This window comes from Sabethes cyaneus, chromosome 3 (assembly GCF_943734655.1).
Source record: "Sabethes cyaneus chromosome 3, idSabCyanKW18_F2, whole genome shotgun sequence".
NCBI lineage: Eukaryota > Metazoa > Arthropoda > Insecta > Diptera > Culicidae > Sabethes > Sabethes cyaneus.
Window position 1 is genome coordinate 224,011,790 of NC_071355.1, and position 27,692 is coordinate 224,039,481.

Sequence of the window (27,692 nt, forward strand, 5' to 3'; positions counted from 1 at the left end):
ACTGCAGGCAATGACGCAGCGGTAGCGACTGAATAAGATGGTCAAGTCGATTTTCCCTGCGAATCGCGAAGTGGCGGTGGTGATGGACGACGAGACCTATCACACCATGGATGGATTGACTGGCAGAGCACTTTGTATTTTACTTTCCCCACGAAGGAAGTGAGCTCCGAGGTGAAGTTCGTTTCACACACCAAGTTCCTCAAGAAAATCAGCTACTGCTGTAGCTGAAAATCAGCGAGAAGGGGATATCCAAGCCGCTCTTCTTTCACTCCGAACTGGCCGTGAGCGGAGAAATTTATAGTATTTATCAAGAAATACCATAAGGGCGAAGACGCGTTGGAGGAGATGAAGCGGCTGAATATCGAAGTCGGTGAACCCGTCCTACGTCCCCCAGCGGCACCCATCAAGAATTTCTGGGCAAACCTGAAGCGTAAGATCTACTCCAACAATTCTGTCGCGAAAACTGAGGAGGAATTGATAAATAATATGAAGAAAGAACTCAAAAGCATGTCTACACGCATATTTTCGTCTGTCATGGCGAATGTTCCGGTTAACTGCAGGAAGGCCGCCCCCAAGGGCGTAGAATTTTTTGCAAGTAAGCTAATATAATTACCTTCCATGGGAAATTTATCAAACTCAATTAGCTGCCTAAGTTTTTTTATGCATATGTTAGACTAAGGAAAATGAATAAATCTAAACAGATGTGATTTATGCGGGTTGGAGGAGGGTTATATTTTTCACCGCGGGGCAGTACTCGAACAAATTGACAGCCCTGCATGAAGTCGAACATAAAACGCATTCAGCGCATACAATTTTACCACTGTTACTATCCTTTTACCTGTCAGCCCACGGAAGTGACTACTGAGCTGCTGACAGTCATTATCTTTCTTAGTTTTCTACCCTCCAACAGCATTCATTCATGAATTGCAGTACTGAATGATTGCTCGTCTAACCTGTCAGTCAAGTTACTTGCTCTTCGCTGATACTTTAGGTCTTAAATTTTACTCACAGACAAACGCACATAGCACTTGGAAGAAAAATCAACAAAAATTATCGTGTCACACATTTTGCCTGAGCACTAGTTGACCAAACTCGTGATTTTAGTCATGACCTTGAAATGCGGTCAGGCATATATTAATATTTTTTTTTGAAACGATGATTCTACCAATTGATGCAGGGACGGTAAGGGAAAGTAATGAAGAAGGATTTTTTAGGGAATGAAGAGGAAAGAGTGGAAAGGAAGGGGGGGGGGGGGGGGGGGTAATAGGTAGCTATGCTTAACAAGTTGTCGTTGTGACTCCTATCTTTTGTCCAATGCTGGAAGGTGCATGGGTCGAACCAAGCTATAATCAGAGGTTATAACCGGATTTGAACCCACAACACCTGCCAGGGCGTGTGGCTCGCTGGTACCCGTGTACCTTTGAACCATAGAGGCGCTGGACAAAAGAAGTCTGCACAACCCCCCTTATTAACCATAGCGACATGGGTTGGGCTATTTTTAGACGCAAATTGTGCCTCTTCCTCCACCTACTGTAGAAACCACCGACCGAGAAGTTTTAATCTAACGTGTTTTTACTTTCAGGACGACGACACTATGCAGGCCCTTACGACTTGCAAGGTACTGCGTGTGACGTTGTTCGTCCGAAAGCGTGTTAGTCCGCGGTTTTTCAGCGCGGTTCTTCGGAGAAAGGCTCCGTTTCTATGAAATTAACCAAACTCGTGATTTTAGTCATGACCTTGAAATGCGGTCAGGCATATATTAATATTTTTTTTTAAACGATGATTCTACAAATTGATGCAGGGACGGTAAGGGAAAGTAATGAAGAAGGATTTTTTAGGGAATGAAGAGGAAAGAGTGGAAAGGAAGGGGGGGGGGGGGGGGTAATAGGTAGCTATGCTTAACAAGTTGTCGTTGTGACTCCTATCTTTTGTCCAATGCTGGAAGGTGCATGGGTCGAACCAAGCTATAATCAGAGATTATAACCGCTGCCGTTGTCGGCAGCTCAAAATGAATGAACGATTCACATTTGATTTCATTCACTATTGTCGAAAGTTAATGAATGTAGAGAACAATACAAACATGAACGCAAGTGATTTGCTCGAATCATTTGGTTACAGGTTGGCAATGCTGAGTTCATTTTATCTATACTAGAAACGACAAAGAATGGGCAGTATATTGCATCAACTCAGGCGTATTGCATAATTTGAATATGAGTTTTCTCTGCACTGGCGGCGTGTGACCGTCTTGGTCAGAACCATCTATAAAGCGTTTGAGGCATGTTTCTTATAAAACGACTATCAACTGCGGTTCCTCGCCATTAGTTACGTGAACAATGAATGAATTGAGAAGTGAGTAGTGAGAAGTGAGAAGTAAAACGTGAGAAGTGAATAATGAGAAATAAAAAGTTAACAGTTAGAAGTGAGAAGTGACCAGTAAGAAGCAAGAAAAAAGTAGTTCAAAAGGTCTCACGTTCGATCTCGTGTCCACTTGATTTTTGAAACTTTCGGCCTCATGTACATTCGACATCACGTCCATTCAGCCTCACGCCCGTTATGCTTTTTGGTAATATGTTTTCCATCACATCTCATGATGCATCACATCCATTGACATTGACGCCTGTATGTCTACCCAGGTAATCAATGAGAATTTCCAATGCAATTTAAATGCAAGCCAATAAGCGTTTAAGTCGCCTTAAATGCTACTTAAAATCTATTTTGACAAAATATGCTAAAATAAGCTACTGCTAGCCCTCTCATAATGCTGACAATGTTTATTTGCAGCTAGTTACCGACAAAAAGAATTAAAATAGAATTGTAGATGCTAATCTACAACAGCAATGCAGTCAAGAGGCTGATAAACAGCAACCTGCACTATAAACGCCATATATTCAAAGACCATCTCCATATATCTAACGACCGTATGCCTCATGTCTTGTCCACCTAAACCTTAGAAGTGGAGTGGGTATAGAAAAGAGAAGGAATCAGCGAGCAGCAATTGTTCTCTATAATTTAGAATATATTTTTTCAATTTTTCTTTAAAGTTTTCAGACCCCATGAAAAATTTTGTGAAAATTTTTTTCTAAATAATATTTTTCCTGAATTACTGATAATATTTGCTAACATTTTCATAAAAAATGTTTGTCCTACGTTGTTTGGGTTAAGACTGATAAATAAAATAAACGATGTTCAACAAATTCTCTAAATTACCATTTAAACTCTCTAAAAAATTTGGTGACTCTGATTTTTTCCTAAATTTTGTTTCCACTAATTTCATATATCCGTTATTGAAATTTCGTGAAATTCTGAGATCTCTCGACCCAAAATATATGTTGAAGAATGTAATTTAAAATTAGAAAGATTTTTATCTTCTTTTGTCAAGCAGCGAAATCAAGTGAAATTTTAATGGAACTGGAAATCATTAATGCTAACAGCAAAAAAAAAACAAAAAAAAAAACAAATTATTGTTGTACGTGTCTCTTTCCATGCTTTTCGGACATTTTTCAGTACACAGATTTTGGAAATAAATTACGATCACAAGGAAACTAAGCAAACGAAACCGATATTCAGCAAATTGTTCTACTTTATTGTAACTTCATTGGCTAGTCTACGACGGTTTACAGAAGTTGTAAATAATAAAACTAAATAATAACAAATAAAACAAAATAAAATACAAATAGGAAGTAAATTTGAGGGTTCCTAAAGTAGTGCATTTAATAAATGTGATGTTTCAAAGCGAATGTTTAAGAGAAAGTTTAAAAACAATCTGAACAAAAATAGAAAAGCTAAAGTAAAGCATATCGGGGAAGGTGCATTGCTAGGGATAAAGTCGATTGTCTATACACAGAACAATAAGTTACTTATTAGTTTGATAGTAGTTCAATTAGGAGGAGTAATCTACAGAGGAATTTCTTCTGGAGGAGTTTTTGTTTGCTCAAAATTTGCTACAAGTTTTGTTCTCGGTCAAGTCTTTTAGTTCAATTGTTACGTTACACAGTCAGTAGTAGTGCACGTGTATGTGCAATCTAATAGTGTCTAATATCATTATCCGTTGAGACAGGACAGTTTGAGTTGGGTTGGGTGTACAGTGTTTTGTTTTTTTTTTCCTTCATGAAATTGACTTCTGGCAAAATGATAATACAATAGGCGAAAAACAGGTGTGCGTTGTGTGAAAGCTGAAGCTCAAAACAGGTTCTAGCTGCTCTGTGCGTGATTAACATTTTTAGTGTTGTTGGTGGCGGTGGTAGTGTTGGTAGTGGTGCAATTGATTTGCTTGGGTTCAACGATTTTGGTAACGTTAACCGTGGTAACGGAGAAAGAATTCTTTCGGCCGATACAACAGCCAATGAATCGACGGTATAGGCCCACCTCGCCATCCTCCAGCTGCCGGAGGTCATCAGCGTTCGCTCGTTTGGTTATTTCCGGCATGACATCGTCCAGAATCTTGAGCTCGCGTCTTGTGAATAGTAAATCGAGCGATTTTCGGATGCCAATCATCACTACCAGCATCAATGGAAACAGGATTGACGTTGATGAGAACGATTTAATGACCCACAACATCACCAGGCATGCAAGCTGGATCAATGTGAATAGATGTACACGACGTATCGGGACCTGGAATGTGAAAAAAATCTCTTATAATTTCAGCTAGCCGTTACAATCTAATGTATCAATCGATAGCAACCTGTCGTAAAAACATATAGTCTGGCTGGTACTTGATGGGCATCAGCATGATTAGCAATCGATCGAAAAATTGAAGTCCTTTGAGTGATGCGGCCCCCATGTACAGAAACACGCCGTATAATACTGGCATTGGAATGTGTGATAGTAGCGGTGTCAGCAGCACCGAACAACCGATTGTCAAGAAGATCAGAATATGAGTGACCCGCTGCTCGCGGACTCCCAAAAACTGCGGTTTTTCACCCGGAGCGGCTGTTTCCGATTCTTGCTTGAGTGAATTGACATGATTAATACTGAGTACGGTGGCGGCTACAAACCTGGAAATAACATTCAACGCTCATTTAATTGTTTAAAATTGTTAATTTAGTAGTGGCTACTTACCATGGTAGTCCCATGATTGTGCAGATCTCTATCAACAAAGCCAGTACGAACAGATCCAGATGGTAGCCACAACCTTTCTTTAGCTTATGCTCCTTCCTATTGATTATCACAGCCGTAATTTGTTGATCCATGAAGATCAAGATGGTACCCAACAGGGCCGGCAGTACGGCGAGTACCGAAGACCAGATCGGGTTCTTTTCGTGGAATGGTTGAACGACCCATCCCCGATCCGGAATGGTTGGCTTGAACTCTCGCGGAACCTCCAGCTTCGGGGTTGGAACGTTGGTGATAAAATCTAGCGTGGTCATTGATAAAATCGCAATAATGACGGCGAAATCGCTAAAAAACTGCCTCACACTCGAGGGGAAGAATAATGCGTTTTTAAAATCTTTCAGCAGCACAGAGATGATGTAGGTGCCTATGAACAGGATAATCGACATCAGGAAGACATCCGAGATGTATTCGGTCTTTAAGCAGTCCGCTCCAGATAAAGTGCCATTCATGAGCTAAAAGAAAAATGTTATAATGAATTGTTGGATGATGGTAAAATTTACGATAACTTACAGCACAGGTTTTCTTATCGTATTGTGACCAGTCATGAATATTCTCCAGCGTAATAGTTTGGTTGTCTGGTGGCAGGCAAGAACAGTCGTATTTTACACCTGCGGTGTTCAGCGGGTAATCGGTACCGATGTGCAGCACATTTTCAACAGCTTTGTAGATGAAAATAAACGCTATGAGACAAGCAAAATTCTCCTCGGTAAACCTGGTGATATAGCACACGAATGCACTCGCATCTATCGCAACAAGTATGACTAAAATTATGGCAACCCACGTACCAATCCAGAACCTATTCGATTAAATATGTATCAGTGATATGTTCCCGCCTATGTTACAGTTGTTATAGAGCACTTACCTGAAAGTCAAGTACTCCCATCCAACTCGCATACAAAAATCGTACACGATTGTCTCGAACACGAGCACAGGGCCCGTCGACCCAAGAATGGTTAGTGGTTGGCCTGAGAAAAATCCGTAGCCAATACCGCAAACGAAACCAGAAACCAGCGATTCCATTGCTGCGATATTGTTACCGGTTGCCGAGCCAAGTAAACCACCGAAGGTGATTATAGGCGAGAGGCACGCAAAGTACAGGAAAATCCATGAAGCTATACATTGCATAGACAAACCATCCTTAAAATCCGACCAATAGAATGGTTTTTTACGCTTCAAATCGTTAATCAGCCCACCAAACAGACGCCCGGTTCGGGAAAGTCCGGACTCCTCCCGTTGTCGTTGTTCCTCCTCTTCTTCGTCAATTTCTTCCTTAGGATTTTTCTCCGGAGGTCTTTTGCGAACCTCTTGCGACGGTATGGCAGCCGGGGGTTCTATCCGAATCGATGGATCCCATTCTCCCGGTGGTAGCACAGTAACTGCATCCAAAAATTCATCGACACCGGCCAGCAGATGTTCACGCTTTTTGGCACGATAGGCAACCTCGTGGAAGATTTCGTCGGACATAAGTGTCGCCATGGCACGACCGATCTCATGGAAGCTACCGTGGCTTCCCGGTGGACCGAGCAGGATAAAAATGAATCTAAAAGAATAGTAAAATTCAACTGAAAGTGTGCAGTGAATGTTTACGATTTTTAGTCTATACCTGGTTGGTACGGGCACCTCGGTTAGGTCGCCCATTACGGCGGCATTGTTGAGCCGCAGGAATGCTGCAAGTGTTTTATCGAGGAAATCCACCTCACCGACCAGGATGTTGCTCGCTTCCGCACCCGGTGGTATTTTTCTCATAAAATGCGTATTCGTCTTGTGTTCGCCATTCTGTAGCTCGCCGGAGCTGGTGTTTCGTGCCATCGAGAGATTGCTCGGACTTTGAATCAAGTTCTCCCCTGCAAGGATAAGTGGCAGTTAAAGCATTTGGTTTGTTAATTTGGAAAGTAACCCTCTCTTTATTTCTAGTCTTGATAACAGTTCTGCGTTCCGAGTTTTTGTTTTTAGTGGGAAAAGCAAATAATATACTACTGTGTTATGTTTGTTTAATAGTAAAGTAGCAGCTTAGCATGCAACTTATCGATTGTTATGTGTTGTTTGCGTACAGATAAGTATCGGATATGGACTAGTTCTAGATGGGCGATTAAATTATTTCTACTCTAACGCGGGAGTAACTGAATCATAAATAAACTTGTTTATTTTTGGAATTTATTTCGTAATTGCTTAGCATGTTTTGTACCAGCGACGGTTTGATATAAAATCAGTAATAGGCCTCAAACGTGCGTTTGTTTTTATCTCTTGTAACCTTAGGGTTTAGAGAGAATTGATAAAAATAATTGATTCAAGTGATAATCGTGATCATGTCAAAATGCTCTATGGATTTTGACTCATCGAACAAATGAAAAATGCTGTAATTATTGATTGATTGCATTGAGAATAAGGATTACGCCAGAATTTTCATTCGTACTTAAACATAAAGGGGATTCAAAATACTCACAACCATTTGATTCGGAGCCAAAACAATTGGAGGTATTCTCACAGTTAGAAAAAAAAATTGTCAAAAGCTGCCACCGAATTGCAAAATAAGAAACTTTGGTAGGATCCTCACCTTAACGTCTCGAAATCTACCAATGCTGTCATGTTTGATCCATCCGCTCAATCCATTAAAAGTAAGCAGACAAAATCAATTTAAATACTAAATTGAATTAGCAGTCACACAGAGTAGATTCGCATTATTCGGGCTCGTTTTGGTTTGAATTCAGGTATGAAAGCCGTGAGCCATTCGTTCTCAAACAATCAACTTGTATCAGATTTTCATTACTAGAAGTGTTTAAATTTATAAAGAAATTCGACAATACACAAACCTTTTCGCTATATTAAACTATAACTATATAAAACTGAAAATCAGAAGCCGAAACTTTTCCGGGATAGCGACGACTTTTCTCTGGCTTCGTGCTTGATTGAGGCTTTGAAATGGTAAAGGTAACAATATAGAAAATCCGAACTCCTAATTAGCAGCTCAATGTGGGAATATTTCTAAACAATTCTAATTCTAAACAATTTTTCTCTGTCTGTCGGAAGTTTTTGGATAGGACATGGACAATGTTATTTTAGGATATGGACAATGTCATTTTTAAACTCATGTTGGTGAATGGTAATTCGAGTTATTTTGGTTATTTTGCATGAAAACCTATGAAATAGGAGAATTTTTGGAAAGGGGATGACGTTTTAGAAGTCAAAAACCAATGCTCAACGCTATTTTGAGATTCAAGATGGTGGATGCTGGGCTAATGACACGCGCAAGTTTTATGAGAAGGTGTACCAAACTCGTAAGAGCTACACAGTTAAACCTGACATGTGTAAGGACGAGGGAGGGGATCTAATAACAAACGAACGCGAGGTGATAGACAAGTGGAAGCAGTTCTTCGATGAGCAGACCCAACGGAAGTTAACCTAAGAGTGCCTACAACCGATAACAGCGTGCCGGCTCCCGATTTTGAAGAGATCCGGCGAGAAATCTGTCAGCTGAAGAATATTAGGGCTGGCGGAAACGACCGACTCCCGGTAGAACTCTACAAAAATGAGCAAGAATCGCTAGAAACGGCACTTCACTTGACAATTTCAAGAATTTGGGGAGGAGGAAAACTTCCGGAGGAGTGGATGGAAGATGTGATCTGTCCCATCTACAAAAAGGGCGATGGGCTAGAGTGCTGTAACTATCACGGCATTACGCTGGTCAACGCCGCGTACAAGGTACTCTCCAAGGTTTTGTTATGTCGTCTATCCTCAACAGCAAAAGAATTCGTAGGGTATTATTAGGCGGGCTTTATGGAAGCCCATGCTACTACGGATCAAATTTTTACTCGCCGACAAATCCTCTAGAAATGTCGGGAGTACAACATGCCCCCGCAACATAGTTTCGTGGATTTCGGAGCAGCATACGATACAGTTGAACGCGAACAGCTATGGCAGATAATGCACGAGTACAGTTTGCCGGACAAACTGACGCGGTTGACCAAAGCTACCCAGGAGCGAGTGATGTGCTACGTGCGCTTTTCGAGGACATTATCGAGTGTTTTCTAATCACGCAGAGGGTTGCGGCAAGAGGATGAACTGCTTTGTATGTTATTCAATATCGCTATTGAAGGTGTGATCCGGCGAGCGGGCATCGAAATGAGAGAAACGGTCTTCAGCAAGAGTAGCCAGCTCCTATCCTTCGCAGACGACCTCGACATCATTACTAGAAACCTTGGGACGGCGGAGGCAACCTATGCCAGACTTAAAACGGAGGCTAGGAGGATTGGGTAACAAATTAATGCGCCGAAAACCAAATATATGGTAGGAAGAGGCTCCAGAGGAAGCAACGTTTGCCTCTCACGGACAGTGACTATTTACGGCGATGAACTGGAAGTGGTTGATGAGTTCGTATATTTGGGATCGCTGGTCACCGCCGAGTAAGGAGATTCAACGACGCATTCATGCTGGAAATCGACGAAAGTCGGCCTACTTCTGCTTCCGCAAGACATTTCGATCAAGGAGCGTGCGCCGCCGCACAAAGCTGACGATGTATAAAACGCTAATCAGTCCGGTAGTCCTCTACGGACTTCAGACAGTAACTTTGCTTACGGAAGACATACGTGCACTTGCTGTATTTGAACGAAAGGTGTTGCGGACTATTTTTGGCGGAGTACAAACGGACAGCGGAGAGTGGCGTTGGGCCGGTCCCGTCGCAAATCTGTTATCTTCAAGAACCCTGCCGCCATCAGGAATAGAGGGTCCCAATGTGCTAGATGGTTCGACCACGTTGAAGCCGACTTGTGTGTGTCGTGTCGCGCAACGAATTCGCGACGAATAGCCCAGGACCGAGTACAGTGGAGAGGAATTCTTGATACAGCAAGCGCCATTCCGGCTCTCGGCTGGTAAAGTGTGTGTGTGACAAAATATTGACTAATCATCCATATTCTTGTACATAGCAATAGCCAATAGCCTAATAGCATTGCAGTACATCTCTTTTCTAAAATAGTATGTATTGTAGGCTTGGCCATGTAAAAACCATGCAACTATTCGCAACTTTTGGAATCCAAAATGGTGTCAAAAATAATATTCAACTTCTAATAGGGCCCCCTTTTGAAAAAAGTCCATGTTCTACAATTTTTCATGTAAAATCATTGAACAATCGTCTTCCACTAGGACAGGACATGCCACATGGTTTCTTATTCTTCTTTTCATAATGATCCCTAATGAAAATTCTTTGTACACTTTTCACTCTGGATCAATGTCCCGTTTACCTCGCGGGAAGTCCTGTTCTAGGTCTTTCATTTTGACGCCATTTTGGAAATCAACCTGGCGTTAAATATTGGTTTTCGACTTCTTGCAGTCAGCTCCATTCTAAAAAGTTGTCCTAGATAAAAGTAAGTGGCAATGATGTCCAGTCAAGCAAATTTTTCGACAAATTTTTGAGCCCTCCCTTCTTTGTCCAATTGTGTCTCAAAATTCAATTCCCTCCTCGTCTGTTGTAAAGCTCAAGCAACTTCAAAAAACTAAAACTAATAGGATTGTTATCACAGAAATAACCTGAATTTTTAAAATTAGTTAAAATGGCATGAATGAAGCATCATCATCGTGATTACTGCTTCTAGCTCAATGCATAATAGGACTTATTCTGATTACAGTTGTTTGATTTGGCTAAGCATAAAATCTAATATTTTACCTTCTATGCTACTTAGCACCACCGTTCCAAAATGAACTACATATACACATTTTCCTTACTCAGGATTGAGGTGAAGTTCGATGCACAAATGACATAAACACCTATAGGATGCGTGATATGAAAAACATGCCAGGTGGCGTGGAGTTTTAATTAAATTATGGATTAACATGCCGGGCGAATTGCTGCACCTTGCTGCTTTCGGTCTCGTTGGAATAATGTACAAGGTTTTGTTTCGGTGACTGATGAGATGAGGAAAGCTTTCAGCCTGAATCTACATTATGTACATATATGTAGCTATGCAATGCGATGATGGGTAATACACATTTAAGCGTGAATTATTGTAAAACATTGACATAAAAAGATCACATTTTTTTAATCAGAATAACAATACAGTGATAAAATTCAGAGAACAATAGAAAGAAGTGAACTTAAAATAATTTTTTAACTCATAACCTGGGTGTTGGTAACAATATGTCAATAATATCTACGGATGTAGCTCGACTGTGATGTGATCTATGGAAGGGATTTTTATCAATACAACTTTCTCATAAACTTTTGTACGTTTGAACGATGCGAACGTTGGATCAATAATAAACAGGCAAACGGGATGCTAGAAACAAGTTCTCATTGCTCGACATTAGGTGTACTCGTGCTAGGTAACTAGGTAATGAGCTGGACTATCGCGATCGGAAATCGAGTAACAAACTTTAGAAGTGCAGAGGCTCTCTGTTCGTGCAAACAAAATAGCTTTATAATTGAAATTAACGATAATTTGCTTTAAATTGAACATAGAGCAAAAGTGTGCACTCTGTGACGAAACGTGTGAAATCAGCAGTGAAATATGGCAAATATTTTGTATAAAATTTTACCGGAAGCTTTTCCAGGCACGGTTAAATGCTTTCCGTTGTTACCATTACCCGGGACATTAAGGTGGCCACTGTTGCCGGAGAGTGTGGTTTGTTGTTGCTGTTGGTTGTGTTGTTGTTGTTCTTCAACTGTAAAACAAATGTTTAAGCGTTTCTTTCTGTTAGAAGCGATGCGTTAATCAGGGCAACGTACATAGGTTTTTGTATGTAGATACTGATTTAGAATGATTCGCTGATTTGCACAATTAGCTGCATTTGGCGAGTCATGTTTGTGTAACAATTTTCTACTAAAGGTGTTCACTACCGGATGGAATGACGCGAATTATTTCTGTGGACTGAATGAGTGGCTGATAATAATTAATGAAAGTGGGTGGAATTTGATGGAATACAGATTCATTCATTAGGATAAGTCAAATTATTGCTAATTGCAATTTTGTAGTTAACGAATAATACTTTTCGCAGCTGTTAATATGGGTGCAACAGTATTAATTTGCATTGGTAATAAATGTAAATTGATTAGAGCAGGTATTTCATAAAACATTAGTAAAAACCATTGACTAAAAAAGTCAACATATTTCAATTCGACGTGTTGTGGGATGATTGAGATTTAGATTCCATAAAAGCAATCCACTTTGTGGCTCAGAGAAAAGCACCTGACCTTCAAACATGCTAGAATATCTTTGACGACCTAGACCTAGAGTGTTTCACTGTCGGTATTGATAGAGCAGCCACAGAGCATCCTCGTTTTCCTAGCGGGGAAAAAAGTAACCGCCTACTGTTCGCAGCAGGATACTAATAAAATGTCAAACCTGCTTGAAATCTGCTTCAAAGGAACTGTTGTTTCATTAGCTCGTTAATGTCAGCTAAATTCCGCCCCGGGAAAGTGAACTATTAAAGTTTTTTGAGTTTTCAGGAAATGAAGATGAATGAGAATATTTATGTTCGAGATGCATTCAATGGAACGGAATGATGAAGGACTCGGAATAAACTACAAATATTGATGCAATGTTCTTAAAATATGGTGTTATAGATAGAAACTTTTTCACGCAACATTCAACGAGTTGAAGAGAAATGTTCCTGAATGAATTAACATCGATAGTGTAGAAAGTGAAAAATATTTCGCGTGGACACACTGTATGGTACGGTCAGAGAGAAGAAAACTGATCCAAAAAGCAAAGAAATTTAAACACCAAGATGTTTATTTATAAATGCTTGCGTGTGTGATAACCTCTCGATGATAATGGTATAGCCGTTGAAATTGTTGCCGGCGCTGCTGTTGTGGAACTGGATGCACCGGCATGGAACCATGTGGTAACACCCACACCTGATCCACCGGGAACAGCCATGGTAGTCGTACTGTGCGACGCCGTTGGCGAGATATCACCTACAGAAGAGGAAAACGATTATAACTAGTAAGGTCCGCCGTGTGTGCATTTGCTTTGCATTATGCAAAAACATTCACCGAGCCAGATGAAGCTCAAATAAGTTGATTTGTTTTCTTTTTATGTTTACCTTGGGGAGAGAAGGGTTGCAACGAAAGATTGTTGGGTAACAATGTAAGTTTTTTTAAGTAGTAAGAAGAAGTAGGAAGTTCAGTTATTGCTCAGATATGTTTCTGATTTTAAAATTTTCAAATCAAAGAAGTCTAAACTTTATATTGATATGTTGATGTTAATATAGGTACTGATAAATATTTTCTTTCAATGAAAACAGCTGTTCAAGCAAAGATATGGCTCAACGAGTATCATCCGGATTCTTTTTCATTGAGACAACTGGTAGAGAAATGGTTTGCTGATTTTAAACACAGCTGTACAACCACCGTTGATGGTGAGTCTGATTGTATGAGCACACATTTCATATTTCTCGTTGTTCGTTAAAGGTACCTCGAACCGTTGACACGAATTTATTTGAATATTGTTTTTTGTAACAATCATAGGAATGTGTGAATAATATCCAGGGCTTGAAAAGCAGCAGACATTTGACACCTTGACATTTTACTTGAAATTGTATTAAAGATTGGAATTAAATTAGATTTGGAATTGGGACAGGACATGAAATGGGACTTAAATTGCATATGAAACTTTAGTATCCAAAAGTGGATTTAAATTTGAACACATTTGGACTTGCGTTACTTCAAATAAAACCAGAAGTTTTGCTTAAAATTGAACTCGAAATATAACCTAAAAGTGGACTTGAACCTGAACTTGACACTGTTCGTAAAATTGGACTTAAAATTGAATGAAATTATGCTTTAATTTGTAAATTTGCAGTTAAAATTTTACTACAAAAGGACATGAAATTAGACCTAAAATTGATGATGAAATTGAACTCAAAATTGGATTTGAAATTGAAGTCTTCTTCCATTTGCGTGTCATTAAATGAGACATAAAATAGGACATGAAATAGGACTTGAAATAGGACATACAATTTTGCTTGAAATCGGACTTCCAACGTACACCACGAGGAATCATCATTAAATTTAATAGAGAAGGTGGGGCATCATGTGTCCCAATACGAAGGTGGGTCATGTGCTCCAATATGCCCCGCCTAGACACATCAGTGATTAGAGATAACGTCAAAAGGTAAGAAATTTCTTCGATGAAGTGGACTCACCCAAGTTATCCAGCTCCTCTTAATCCTTTCATCATGTAAAGAACTATCTCAAAATTGTAAAGAACATGTCATAATATTTTTAAATTATTGTACAATTATCGCAGTCATAAACGCTCCATCATTGGCGCAGACAAGTACAATGTAATTTTTTTCTTATTCACTGGGATATATGCTTTAATAAATTATTGTTTGTGGGATGTTAACAGAAGGTATGTGTCACTATTCAAAACAATTACATACATTATAAGAGTAACTTTATAAGGAAAAAATCCCGGTCCAATTAGATTACACCAAGAGTTGCGCTAATGAACTATACAAATTAATAACAAATAATAAATTGATCTAAGTGTTCCTATAATTGAGCTATTCCATATGATTTGCTTGCAGAGAAAGCGAGATAGTGCAACCATAGAAACAAGCGTTTTCCATTTGCGCCTAAATTAGTTTTAGAAAATCATAGTAAATTAAGCTTTAATTTTAAATCATAGTCTAACTACCAATATTCTCAAGAACTTGATAATGCTGCTTCGGTTCTGAAAATATACATTATATTAACCATTGCAGCGACTGCCATAGGTAATGAAGTTATGAACAAAAATAATATGCAAAAATTTGTGGCCTTCTATTTTCCCACAAAACTCCAAGCGAAGTTTTACAATTTTCTCGGATATTGTTTATTTGAAAAATTCATGACTCTTTAATCAATCATCGCAGAACAATTTTTTCCAGTTTTTCCAATTTTTCCAGTAATCCAGAAAAAATATTACTGGGAAAAAGTCTTTCGCAATCATAAAATCATAAATCATGTAATTCTGTGATAAAAGGTCCATAACACTCATAGAACTAGAGAGGACCACAGTAGAGAACATTTTCAAAAATATTTCGAAAGGTGCTCTTAAAACATGTTATCGATATCTATTTATCTACAGCGACTTTAAAGTCACCTATACTAAAACCACAAATATTGATGGTTTTATGGTTCCTCTCCTAAAGAACACTTGCAGTTGCAAGACATCATAACTTGACTAAAAGTAGAAAAATTCTTATAAAATCCATTTTGTAGCACATGAATACCGGTTAACCGGTACCGGTTATTTTTGCTAGATTATTGAATAACTTAATCCTCTGCTTACAGCTACTAGCGGCGGGTTAAAGATATTTCGCTATAAAAACCCTGTAAACCCTAATAGTTCATTTTTATATATTAATATTTACTCATACCTTCTCAATAGTCTGATCTATCCATTCATTAAGGCCATTGCAAATCATTTTCAAAGTTTTTGTAACCCCCCCTTGGAAATTGGCTTGAAAAATCGGGGGGCAAAAAAATAATTTGTAGGATATGAGTTAAATTTTTTTTATAAAATCAATTGTCTGTGGGCTCTACAGCCTGAAAAACTCATAAAATGAATGTAGGAGTTGAGTTAACGCTTATAGCACAAAATAGAAATGGAAATTCAAACAGTGGAATTTCCGAAACTTGACCAAAAAATTTTTCTTTCGTTTTTGTCTTTTTGTTCGTAGATTTTTGCATGAAAAATAACAACGTATTTATTAAAAGCAAGAATAGATTTGGTTTTCACGTTTAAAATTTAAGTAAAAATGTCTAAAATCCATAATTTTTTTAGCTCGATTAAAAAATTGTCTTTGTTTTTTTTCGCCCCCCCCTTCAGTGGTCCAACACCGGAGGGACAAAAACTTTTTTAAATATTTGTAATGGCCTAATTAGTTTGATATGTTACGTTATTTTGAAGCATATCGTGCGAAAATATCGAAATATCGTGCGAAAGTTAAAAATATGAAAAGTTAGAAATAATTTGGGCACCAGAGGGTTAATTATTATAAAAATCAATACTTTCATGAAGAATGATACACGGTGCTCCCCCAGACCGTTATTATAAAAAAAATGCTCCATGAAATCGGACCTCACCAGTCGATTCGTGAGGTTGTACTGCATCTCTGGTGAAATTTTCAAAATCCTCCTACGGTGGAAATTTGAGTTACGCCGTTTTAAGTGCCGTAAGTACTAAAAACAATGTCAAAACCACGAAACACTCATTGCAAACTACGTGTTAAACCACCAGTTCACAGAAATAATCTGCAGAAAGTGCTCTACACATTTTAGATACAACATTACATGATCTTTACAGCTGCTGGTAAGTCTTATTTGAAAGTTTAAATGGCGTAAGTGTATTTTATTGAATATCTAATATGTTAAACGTATAAATTCGACTACCATTAACGTTAACCAGTTCTATCTAGAAAAGAACAGTACAATTTATCAAATTTCACCTTGTAGTGGGTGTGCTAGTGCCAGTGTTGACAAGTTTCACCAGTTATAATCATATCCTAAAAATTGAATTGTTCAATTAAACAATTCAATCAATATTCAAAACCATAGCAATGCATGTCTGGCTGAGTACGGATTTCTCCAGAACAAACACGCAATAAGCGTTGGTATTTTGTTTTAGTACAGGAAAGCACTGTTCGTATACTTTCCGTTGCTCCTCCATCACTTGGCATCGTGAACGCGGTTTTCAAAGTGGTAGGAAAAGTAAATAAAGATCGGGTTAATTTGTGGGTGAAGACACTCAAAAATTAAATTCTCTTTCCTGATTACTGGATAGATTTCATGATTAATAGCACAAATTACACAGAAATCATAAAGATTCAGTTGCTTGACAACCCGTTACAAGAACAATACGTTTGTTTACAGCAGTTTTAGTGCTGTGTTTGCTATAAATGCGGTGTTTCCTTCAGGTCGCGTTTAATTTTGGGCTAATCTCCCAATAAACTAAACTGGATGATTAATATAACGTTATGATTTGACTACCAAAGTGAAGTATAATTGAAATAGGCCTCTTATTGGAATAATTCAATTAGTAGAATATGACTGCTAGCCAGAAGGTGAAATTTGACAAATTGTATTGTTCATTAATCGTAGTCGAATTTAGATATTCAATAAAATGCACTTACGCCATTTAAACTTTCAAACTAGACTTACCAGAAGTTAAAAAGATCATGTAATGTTGTATCTGAAATATGTAGAGCATTTTCTACAGATTATTTCGTGAGCTGATGGATTAACACGTTATTTGCAATGAGTGTTTCATTGTTTATACATTGTTTTTAGTACTTACGGCACTTAAAAGGGCGTAACTCAAATTTCCACCGTATGAGGATTTTGAAAATTTCACTAGAGATGCAGTACAACCTCACGAATCGACTGGTGAGGTCCGATTTCATGGAGCATTTTTTTTTGATAATAACGGTCTGGGGGAGCACCGTGGATAGTTGCCAAATTTTAAACAAATTGTGGTAAAAAACCTTTTTATGTTTAAACAATCATTTAAAAAAGTTGACCTCGAGGTAAGACGCAGGTCTAATAAGCCAGTCGTCGTATGTTGGAATCTCGGCTGGGAGAGGCTGTTAGAGTCAATAGGATCGTAGCATTGACCCCGCATTGTCCTGTAATCTGTCGTATAAAAACAGAAGGTCAAATTTCGATAATGGAATTAGCACCCAGGCTTTGGCTTTAAAAAAGTTAGATCACTTATGATATTGGAGAAGACCATATTTTTAAACACCCATATGCAATTGACTACCAGTTTGAGAGCAGTCAAAACAGAGAGCAGTATTGTATTCTTGAAGAAGACAAGTTGCGCTTGAATAAAACTTATTTGAATTGCTTAAGGTAACCAAGTTTTTTGCAAGGTAGCCATAAGCTCTGTCGTAGTAGGAGTATAGTAGTAGTATAAACAAAAAAAAAATTGTTTGTGACACTATTCTGTACATCTTAGTTGTTTTGTAACTTCGCTGACTATTCAGATATAGCAGTGTTCAAAATATTGAACAAATTTTTGCTTAATGTTCGTTTGAAAGACTCAGTTTTTGTATTTTTCTTTAAGTATTGGCGTCCATTTTGACAGATTAGTCGTTTATGATAGAATCTTATTTCTTAAGATTATGATTTATTATAAAAAATATACGGTTTAAAGAAAGTGTTGTGGCAACATTGTTAAGATAAATTCATCTTGCAAAAGAATGCCATAAACCTTTGTCAAACTATTACCAAGTTTTAAGGTAGCTGTGAGACGTCGTTCACCGTCGGGAATCCAGTAGGGTTTGTTGCTGCTTCGTCGTAATTGGCTATTCCCGTTCAACCCTATACAGATTATTAAAAATATGAGCGTTTTTATGACACAATACATTTATGACACAGAACGTTCATTAAAGATTTCTTATCAGCCAAATTTACTACTTTTTTCGTGCGACAAAGAAAAAATGTCGACTAATTGTTTCAATTTTCGTCATTCATAAAATAAAAATAACTCACGCAACACATTGTACAAGCGGGAAAACTTGCATGACCAGCAGAATTTTTTACAGAATGACATTTCTCGGGTACTTTTTCATTTCGACGTATCTGCAAATGAGAGACTCTCTTCGTGTCTCCTCTCTTCCGCCGTTTACGGCGATACTAATGCATTTTGACACATCAGCTTTGCATGAATCGGTTGCCGGAGTCACTAGCTAGCCAAATGTTTTGAAAATTTTGTTTTCAATGCATTAGTATCGCCGTAAAAAGCGGAAGAGAGGAGACACGAAGAGAATCTCTCATTTGCAGATACGTCTAAATGAAAAAGTACCCGAGATTTGTCGTACCGTCCTACATAAACACAAACATTGTTGTGATTTTTGATTCGGACGATGGAAAATTTTGATGGACGGATTTTAAAACGGTACGACGAATTTAAAAATAAAGTCATGTGCGTAATTTCTATAAAGTGCTTATAATAATCGCTTTTTAGTAAAATTAAAGTGCACGGATCGGAAGCTAAGTGTGTTTGAGTCAAATCAGAACACAAGAGCTTTTGAATATTCATTGAGTTCATTCAAGAAATGATGAAAATTGATGTGGCTTTCCTTACTACGACAGGAATTAACAATAAACCCTATCTTTTCAAAACGCATAGAATGAATCAAAATCATTGGATTGATACTTTGGTATGATGCTACAGGCAAGTAACGCGGCAGATCATCGGAAAGATGGGGAATTGCAATTGTTGTGGGACGATGATGATTCTCAAATATAGCAAACTCGCAGAACAATTAAACGTCTACGAATAATATTAAACCTGCAGTGAATCGAAAACTGGATAATTGGAATGATAGGTGCGCAAAAACGCTTATGAGATTTTGCTCACACGGTAAAGAAGAATGTCGTTTTTATGGTGCAAGTGAATTTATTTTGAAAGCAAGAAATCATGGATGACATTAAGTGCCTCATCCGCATCGGCTGCAAGACCGACTCGTTTTGGCAGGACGATGATGGTTCAGCAAAGTATGAAATATTATGAATGTGGCGATGTAACCGTTAAGTAAATTTGCAAAAAATTCTCGAAATTTTAAAGTTATGGAAAGTCAAATTGCTGAAATTTGTGTACGAAATAGGGTTTTTCGATGGATGCGAATGGCCCGCCTTTGTCATAACATCTGAATTGTGGGTCACACATGGTATTTAGTTATCGTATTTTTACCTAAGCTAGGATCGATCGGATGACACAAGTAATCTGATAAGACCTCCGTTGGCTTCGACGATGAGGTTTGAGCCATATCTGAAGCCCATTTTTGGGCTAAAACAAAAATGACACATGAAATTCATTGCTATGAAACATTTTTAAAGACTACACAACATGGTTAGTTCCCATCACCAACAAGCTTTAGTTTTACAATCTACAACAATTAGCGATTTGATCTACGAAATGTTACAGCGCTGAAACGAAACGGTGCTCGATGTGGTTTGCCATACAAATTGACCATGTTATGAGCCGGTACCGATGAAGTATTGTGCGATAACTACTGGAAAGGCGCCGTCGATGAACAAACATGTATTTTACGCAGGTAGTATGTATAGTACATTTGCTTATGCGAAGGCTGTCGGAACCAGAACTATGGCAAACGGGTTGAAACATGAATCTATGCCGATTGCAAGCAGACGAGAACCCCAGCCAAACATAGATACCTGTTGGCAGTGCAAGATAGTGACCTCGCTGATCTCTGGCAGATCCGCCGAGCAGTGCGGTTTGTGGCGACAGTGTTGGCTCACCAACGTCATCGTGCATTCCGGGTGCCGATGATACGACGTGCATTGGGTATGAGTTGGCAGAGGTGGCGGTGGATGAACGTCGCATATCTAACAATTTTGCAGACGTTGAGTTTATTTTTTCAATGAATTATTCTTTTTTTTTTCTAAACTAAACATTTACGTTCATAAAGTGATCAAATTTGCATGAAATATATTGAAGCAAACGAAGGTGGACGGTCTGTCACTATCAAAATACTTACTCTTAGAACTCGAATGGTTTTTGCCTATGTCGGCTAGCGATCGGATGAGTGGCAAACGGGACTTTTTATTGCCAAATTCGTGCTGATGTTTGTGTCGCTTTAGCAGAGCGTCGATAACCTTATCTCGCGCGTCGATGGGCAATGTGCCAGCATTGACCATATTTTCGCAGACCAGCTCGGCAATCGTCTCGAGGCTGACGGCTTCCATGTCCAGTATCACCGTACCGTTCAGCAGTAGACTTCGCAGCTCGAACAGAGAGTGCAGCGAAAGGGTGGCAACGTGCGGTTTGGACCACCGATTGCCACCCTCTTCGACGTCCTCTTCGAATTTGACCCATCGGGCGGTCTCCTTCCAGGCTATTTCATCACCTTCCTTGACCAGCTCTTCCATCTCGGAGAATAGAGGATGTGACTCATGGTTCGTGTCGTCCACTTCGCCTCCCAAGATGAACTGGACTCTTTGTGCGGGTGGAGTGACTGCGCGAGAAAGGAAAATTCGAGTGAGAATTGAGGGAAAGTGAAAAGAAAAGATATAGCAATAGTTAGAGGAAATTTATCGCTACGACTATTGGGGTGAGAGGAACTTGCTCTACAAAGCAACCTAACTGAATTTTGATTTATGATTGATTGCCGTAGAAATACCTATTACTGTCAGAAATAATTAGTAAATCATCGCTTGGTTTATTCTGAGAAAAAAATCGCGCGGGAGTGTATTTTTTATGATAGACTGACCTTGCATGTTCAATTTTCGATTTTTGTTCCACACGATTTCCCTGTTTTAGTCAAAGCGACAACCTTCTTCTAGAGACTAAAATGTCTATTAAAAGCTTTCTAGGATTGTTTGTTTTTTCTTTTAGAATAAACGGAATTGGCCATATTAGTGGGAAAATAAACTGATTTTGAAGCACCGAATGCAGGGCGCGTGCGAGAGTTTGTTTTCAGCCGATACGCTATAAACATCAGTTGAGTAAATAAATATAATGTGGGAACATCATTTGGTCTGGCGATGCAGTGCAGTAACTAAAATACGATCTATGAATAAAAGGGTGCCACGCTTAAATTGGCTCCGTGATACGCTAAATTTGTATTTAGGCAAATTTAATTTTGAAACTCAGAAGTTCGAATGTTTACTAATGACCAAAGCTAGTCTTTAAATTTAAGCTAAATGTAAACACGAAACAGAAAGTTGACAGTTCTTACAAAATTCTCCGTCATCAACGACACTGAATCTTCGTTGTGTGACAACGTGAGGCATCGGTAAAGCTGCATTTAAAATATTTTTAGTACAATCAGTAAATACACAGGAGATTAGAGAGAAAACAATAAACTTGTTTCGGTTACAACATGTTGAAAATTTTCTCTGTGTCAACAACAGCAAACAGGAAAGCTGTTCTTTATCCAGCAAACAGCAAAGTACGCAATCATTGCTGTTTTTTTCCTGCCCACTGGATTCTGGTTTGTTGACTTAATTTCCGGGAAAAGTTCGCCAAACGTGCTTCAATATTTCATTAGGTCAAATGAAATAATAGCATTTTGCCGGCGGCGGATGTCTTACCTGGTCGTTCGGCTTCGGCGTTGGCATTTTTGTCGCCACCATCACGGCTCTGCTGGTGGTGCCTATGGCGACGTCGCTGTGAGTGGCGTCTCGATGAGCCCGGAATGTGAACACCAACGAAAACGGTGTGCGCTCGATGACCTGAAAATAATGACATAAATTGGTAATGGCGAAAATAGTTCGAGACCAACAAAGGTCAGTTGGATGAAAAACTTTGTTCAATATGGGAGATTCCGAAAAGTCTGTATTTTATGTGATATTTTTTTCGAGATGATGAAAATAAATTACTAAATTTATCCAATATGCAAATAAGGGTCTTTGCGTTCCTGTAAAATCGATACCGACTAACTGTGCGTTGACACAGGGATTTTACTTCTTCAGATTGCTGGCGCCGGTCTAAGAACTATTTTGGTGCTGCTGCTGAGTTGTGCTCCTTTACTTGTTTTATAGCCCCGGAGCTAAATACTGTGAACATTTTTATTCACCTTTTTTCAACACGTGCATATTTCGCTATCCGAAGATATTTTTCTAGAACCCTAATTAGCAGTATATCAATCTGAACTCCTACTTTTAAATGTTCATGGGAAATGAAGTATGCCGGATCTGTCCTTAATAAACGTGCATTTTTTTTGATTATTTTACTTCTCTCCACTTGCTTGTGGCTTAGTCGGTCTACTCTTCTCAAGTGCCCACTTCTGCAGTCTCAGTCCGAATTCCAGTTCTTCCTTCAGCCTCTTGAAACCGCTTTAATACTCGCACGGTTAGATCTGACTTTTCAGTGATACTCTTTGATGCGACTCTTTTTATGGTTCTTTCCATCTCTTCCAACCACCATCTGAGGTAACTTGTATAGGCCAGGTGATATGCAACGCTTTCATGCAAAGGCGCCTCCACCGTATTCTAACGAATCCTACACCCTGCTATGTATGTAACCGTTATCATGAATCATTTTCGTAGTAAAGATATTCCTTTCTTTACGCAGTTTGATTGATTTTTTGCTACGTTTTACACAATAATTTTTCAGTAATTCCTTGTAATTCAATAGTGCTCCGATCATCCGATTTTCGGAAATTTGTCGCTGATGCGCCCCTGTCTTAGTTATGGTGGTTCAAAAAATCATCATTTTTGCCTAGACATTTTTTTTTTAAATTCACAACTCTCTGAACCACTGACCCGATCTTTAAAATTTTGATATTTCAAAGAGCTTTTCGGGAAAACAGGCTAAATATTCCTAAGGAGAGAAACCAGAAACTCTGCCGAAAATATCACTTTTCGCGCAAGTGATAATAAACCATCATACGTCTCCATTGAATCATCGCAACTTTAATTCTAAAAAAATTGATCTCAAAAACAGAAAATTCTGTTTCTGAATTTTAGACATGTTATGAGAAAAAAATCAGCTTTCCTTGAAAGCTTCTTAATTTCTTAATATGGGTCTCGAAAAACGATTTTGTTTGGGAAATTACAATAAGAGCATCAATTAAATCGTTTTATTTATTTCCTTTTCATAACCTATTCTGGAGTTGCAGAGCTATGATTTTTTAATACATAAAGATAACGATGTGCCAAAGTTATGATTTGTGGGTGTACAACTTTCAGAAAGCTTTTTTTAAAGTTTTGAGCTAAATTGGGTCATTTTTCAATTTCGATTGCACTTTTCTCAGTTCTCACAGAATTGCTATTTTATCATTTTCTGTATAAAATTATTATAAAAATAATAAGTAATTTAAAAAGTCCCAGTTGGCCTCGAGGTATGATGCTGGCCTAATAAGCCAGTCGTCATATGTTCGAATCCCGACTGGGAAAGGCTGTTAGAGTCAAAAGGATCGTAGCAAATGGCCCTGCAATTGTCCTGCACTCTAACAAAAAAAAAACGCCGACGATTCCGCGAGCTCAAAACAATCGGCTTCAAAAGAAGCCAAATGATCGAAGTCACGCTTAGGGCCACAGCAAAAGCTCTCATTCCAGGGTACACAGGTTAGGGCGGCGCGGTGACGAAGCCGAATGCAGCAGACCACTCGTCCTAATGAGTTGCTTTCGAAGCTACACCCGAATTCGCACCCGAGTCCGTACGAAAAAAGCACCCCCGAAGTGAGTTCATCCCGGATCAGCACCCGAGCTCACACTCAAAAATCAAAATATCAAAACGATTTGAGTAACAAAATATTGTTCGAAAGATTTCGATATTGTGTAAAACAGACGTGCAAAATAAATAGAAACTCCTTGTGTTAATTTTGATTCAAAGAATGCGTTTTGAGATAATACCAGATTCGAGTATAAACCACAGTAATTTGTTTCACTTTACTGAATCCTATACTTATAGAGTATAAAGTATTATACTCTATACTCTATAATACTTTATTACTCTTATTAAAATATCAATATTAGCAAATCTAAAAACCGTAATCGCGTCACAGAGAGAGAGAGAGAGAGAGAGAGAGAGAGAGAGAGAGAGAGAGAGAGAGAGAGAGAGAGAGAGAGAGAGAGAGAGAGAGAGAGAGAGAGAGAGAGAGAGAGATAAAGCACTTCCCAGCGAGTACTTTAGTTAAGTAGTTTTTCTCGTGTTTCCTATTGCTGGTGGTGAGTATGTTTAAATTCTCTGCGCTCGCTTTATGCATTTAATATTGCTTTAATCCTAAACAGACTATCATAAAAGCCTTGAGTAAAGCTCTAAACAGACGGATCGACTGGATCGTGCGTTATATTTTTCTGGCTTAAAATAAAAAACTCAAATGTATTGCCAATTTCTCGGGATCTGGCTAAGCATTATTCAGTCGTGACCGAGATTCTGACAGTCCAACCCAACAAGTTACGTGTTTCTGTGCTTGATTGTGACCTTTTGCGCAAGAGAACTGGGAATAGAGGAATGCTCCCAGCTATAAAAAGGTCTTTTTCTGGCTGGCTGGAGTCATAGTAAAATATGAAAACATGGTGCTTTATTAACGAAAAAAACTGTTTAAATAGAAAGTCAAGCGGTAGGGTAGACGCACCATTAGTGGTTGTAGTACCAGTAGTGGTGGAAACTTGAATTATTCCATTATTTTTGCATATTTTGGTACTTTTCATGATTTCCGATGAGTATTAACCCAACATTAAACTTACCTGAATCTGAGCTCAAGTCAAAAAAAATTAAGCCGAGAACCCCACTTTGAAATTTTGACGATTCAGCGAATTCTGTCCAAAATAAAAAAATGGCACATTTGCAGACAGATTTTACAGATCGAAATTGCTTAAGAATTGAATTTTGAAAAAATCACTATTTCAAGATTTTACGAATCTGGTATCAGCTTCTTAATTTAATGATCAGGTTAACCTTTACGTCCCCGACATCAAAAATGAAGGTACTCTCAGTTACACTTTTGGCTCTATCTCATCTGATTTTCAATCGATTTATATGCAACTAGTCTTAAGAAAAACCACATTATATTGGCCTTTAATGAAAAAATATGCTGGTAAATTCTGGTTTCATTTTCCCGGAGATATTCCAGATCGCGGTGGGATTTTTTTTGACGTCATAAGTAGCAGATGAAATAAAACTGGAAATCTACTTAATTGACTGCGCAAAAGTTATCCATTTTATTTGTAGTCACTAATAATGACTTTTACACTACCCTGTAGAGTGCTAACTTATGCCCCACACTTCAGAACATCCGTTGTCGGTTCTACCGGAACTCAAAAGTGGCCATTTGGAATTCTCTTTGGAAATATGGCAAATGGGGTGCCAAATGACAGAATTTTTCAACACGAGCTCTTTAGAGGACATTTCGATGTATTTTGAGCCAATCTGGACATTCCGGTACATCCGGTATCGGTTCTGCCGGAACTCAAAAGTGGCCATTTAGAATTCTCTCCGGAAATATGGCAGAGAAACAACACAAAAATAAGTGGTTCTATGTTACTACCTTGGGGGACCTCTGTAGAATTAGTACGCTGAAGTGAGAAGCAGCGATTAACTAATACAAATTCTACTCTATTGTTTTAATACTAGCTGAGTAATTCCATAAACATCCTGGTAGCAGTGACGGGAGAATTTTTCTGTAAAAGTATTTAATGATCTAGGTATATGATAGTACACTGTTTTCAAATCTATGTCGTTTCATAATTAATCAGACTTCCAACTGCTCTTGTTCGTTGCCAAATGCTTGTGGTTGACTTTTATTATGTCTCTGTAGCCGTAAGATAAAATTTTTTAGCTGAGCGATAATGGAATTATTATTTTTACTATCGTTTATACTTCGAAAAGGCATAAAATAAACGATATAATCGATATAAACGCTCAATATTCACTTGTTCCTCCCTTCGATAATCTAGAAATTATTTTTTTTATCTTTATCACCTCACTTTGCCGCTATTTCCCCTCCACTCCAAAAATAATTTCATTACTTTCCCCTACCGTCCCTCCATCAATTGTAGAACCACCGTTTCTAAAAAATATTAACCATTGTTCAACAAACGGTGTAGTAACTGATTGTTAACAGATTCAATCAAAGCGCGATTTTCACGCTAATCATATTTTGTGACATGATGACTATAAAATAATAGTTAACTGATTAGATTTGCGATAGCACCCACTAGTTGCGTGTACTAGGAAAGTATATACTTCTAAAACACTCGCCGACTGTATCAACACCCGAGGCGTACCATAAACCAATTGATTAAATTGCTACCGTCACTTGCTTTCTATGGCATGATGACTGGCCCGGCCCGTCTGATGGAAGTGGAAGTAAATCCGTGACAAGAGCTGTCCGCAATCGATAGCCGATGGTGGTCGGCTGTGCGGTGCTGCGTGGCGTGTGATCCAACGTCGCCTTTCGTCGGCTTAGCATTGCACTGCACTGGCATTGCCATTGGTGTGGACAAAGGTCGCTTTTTGTCCGATTGGGTCGATATGGTGGACCGATTCGATTGCTCCTTTTCCGCGCGGTGACACTCGTTGCACAAAGAATGGGGTAGAATCAGCAAACCAGTGTAATTTGATTGGCTTTCCATTGGTGGTTGGATTTTATAGCTACTTGAGACATTATTTCTATTGCCTTCTATGTGCTTTTTATCGCACTACAGCTTCTGTCGGTCGTACTCATTGGGTTTCTCGAGAATAAGGAAGTGCGTTATCAATAGCTGATATCAACTGCTTGTCAATGGAAGTGTTAAATGAAAAATATATGTAATAATATGTGTTTACCCTCGAAGTCCGGATCCAATGGAAATGAGCGGCTGTTAAGCCGCGGGTCTATAGGAGCTTCGTCATCAACCTCGCCGTGATCCATCTTCCACGGTCTGAAAATAAACACAGAAAAATGGTATAAGTAAATTATAATGCAAACACGATTTTATCAACCAGTTGCTCGTATGAAGAATGAAAAATATAATAATACATATCTTTCAAGTATTCCGCTCTAATGATACTACTAGATTATTGAGTAACGAACAAAAGTGTGTACTGATTGTCGTTGATAAGTACTACCGACTCAATTGAAGGGTAATGGAAGTCTCATGTGTTCATTTCTCGTAGACCGTCTTCGAATGAGCTGTTTTGCAGATA

The 27,692-nt window shown here is 38.6% G+C and overlaps 1 protein-coding gene across 8 annotated transcripts in view; it reads right to left on the reverse strand.

Moving 5' to 3' along the window:
- The window catches only part of LOC128744176 (sodium bicarbonate cotransporter 3), an 84,387-nt gene that overhangs the window by 6,463 nt on the left and 50,232 nt on the right, over window positions 1-27,692 (reverse strand). For 5 of the 8 annotated variants that reach the window (XM_053840991.1, XM_053840989.1, XM_053840992.1 and 2 more), the window contains 11 exons: window positions 27,333-27,427; window positions 22,151-22,291; window positions 20,596-21,072; window positions 20,273-20,443; window positions 11,638-11,763; window positions 6,716-6,956; window positions 5,975-6,652; window positions 5,623-5,908; window positions 5,059-5,564; window positions 4,682-4,994; window positions 4,366-4,611 (listed from right to left, as the gene is read on the reverse strand). In XM_053840991.1, coding sequence (XP_053696966.1) covers window positions 4,366-4,611; window positions 4,682-4,994; window positions 5,059-5,564; window positions 5,623-5,908; window positions 5,975-6,652; window positions 6,716-6,956; window positions 11,638-11,763; window positions 20,273-20,443; window positions 20,596-21,072; window positions 22,151-22,291; window positions 27,333-27,417 — 3,270 coding nt within the window. In that variant the 5' untranslated portion in view covers window positions 27,418-27,427. The remainder of the gene's footprint in view (window positions 1-4,365; window positions 4,612-4,681; window positions 4,995-5,058; window positions 5,565-5,622; window positions 5,909-5,974; window positions 6,653-6,715; window positions 6,957-11,637; window positions 11,764-20,272; window positions 20,444-20,595; window positions 21,073-22,150; window positions 22,292-27,332; window positions 27,428-27,692) is intronic. The other 3 variants (XM_053840995.1, XM_053840993.1, XM_053840996.1) reach the window with 3 other exon arrangements.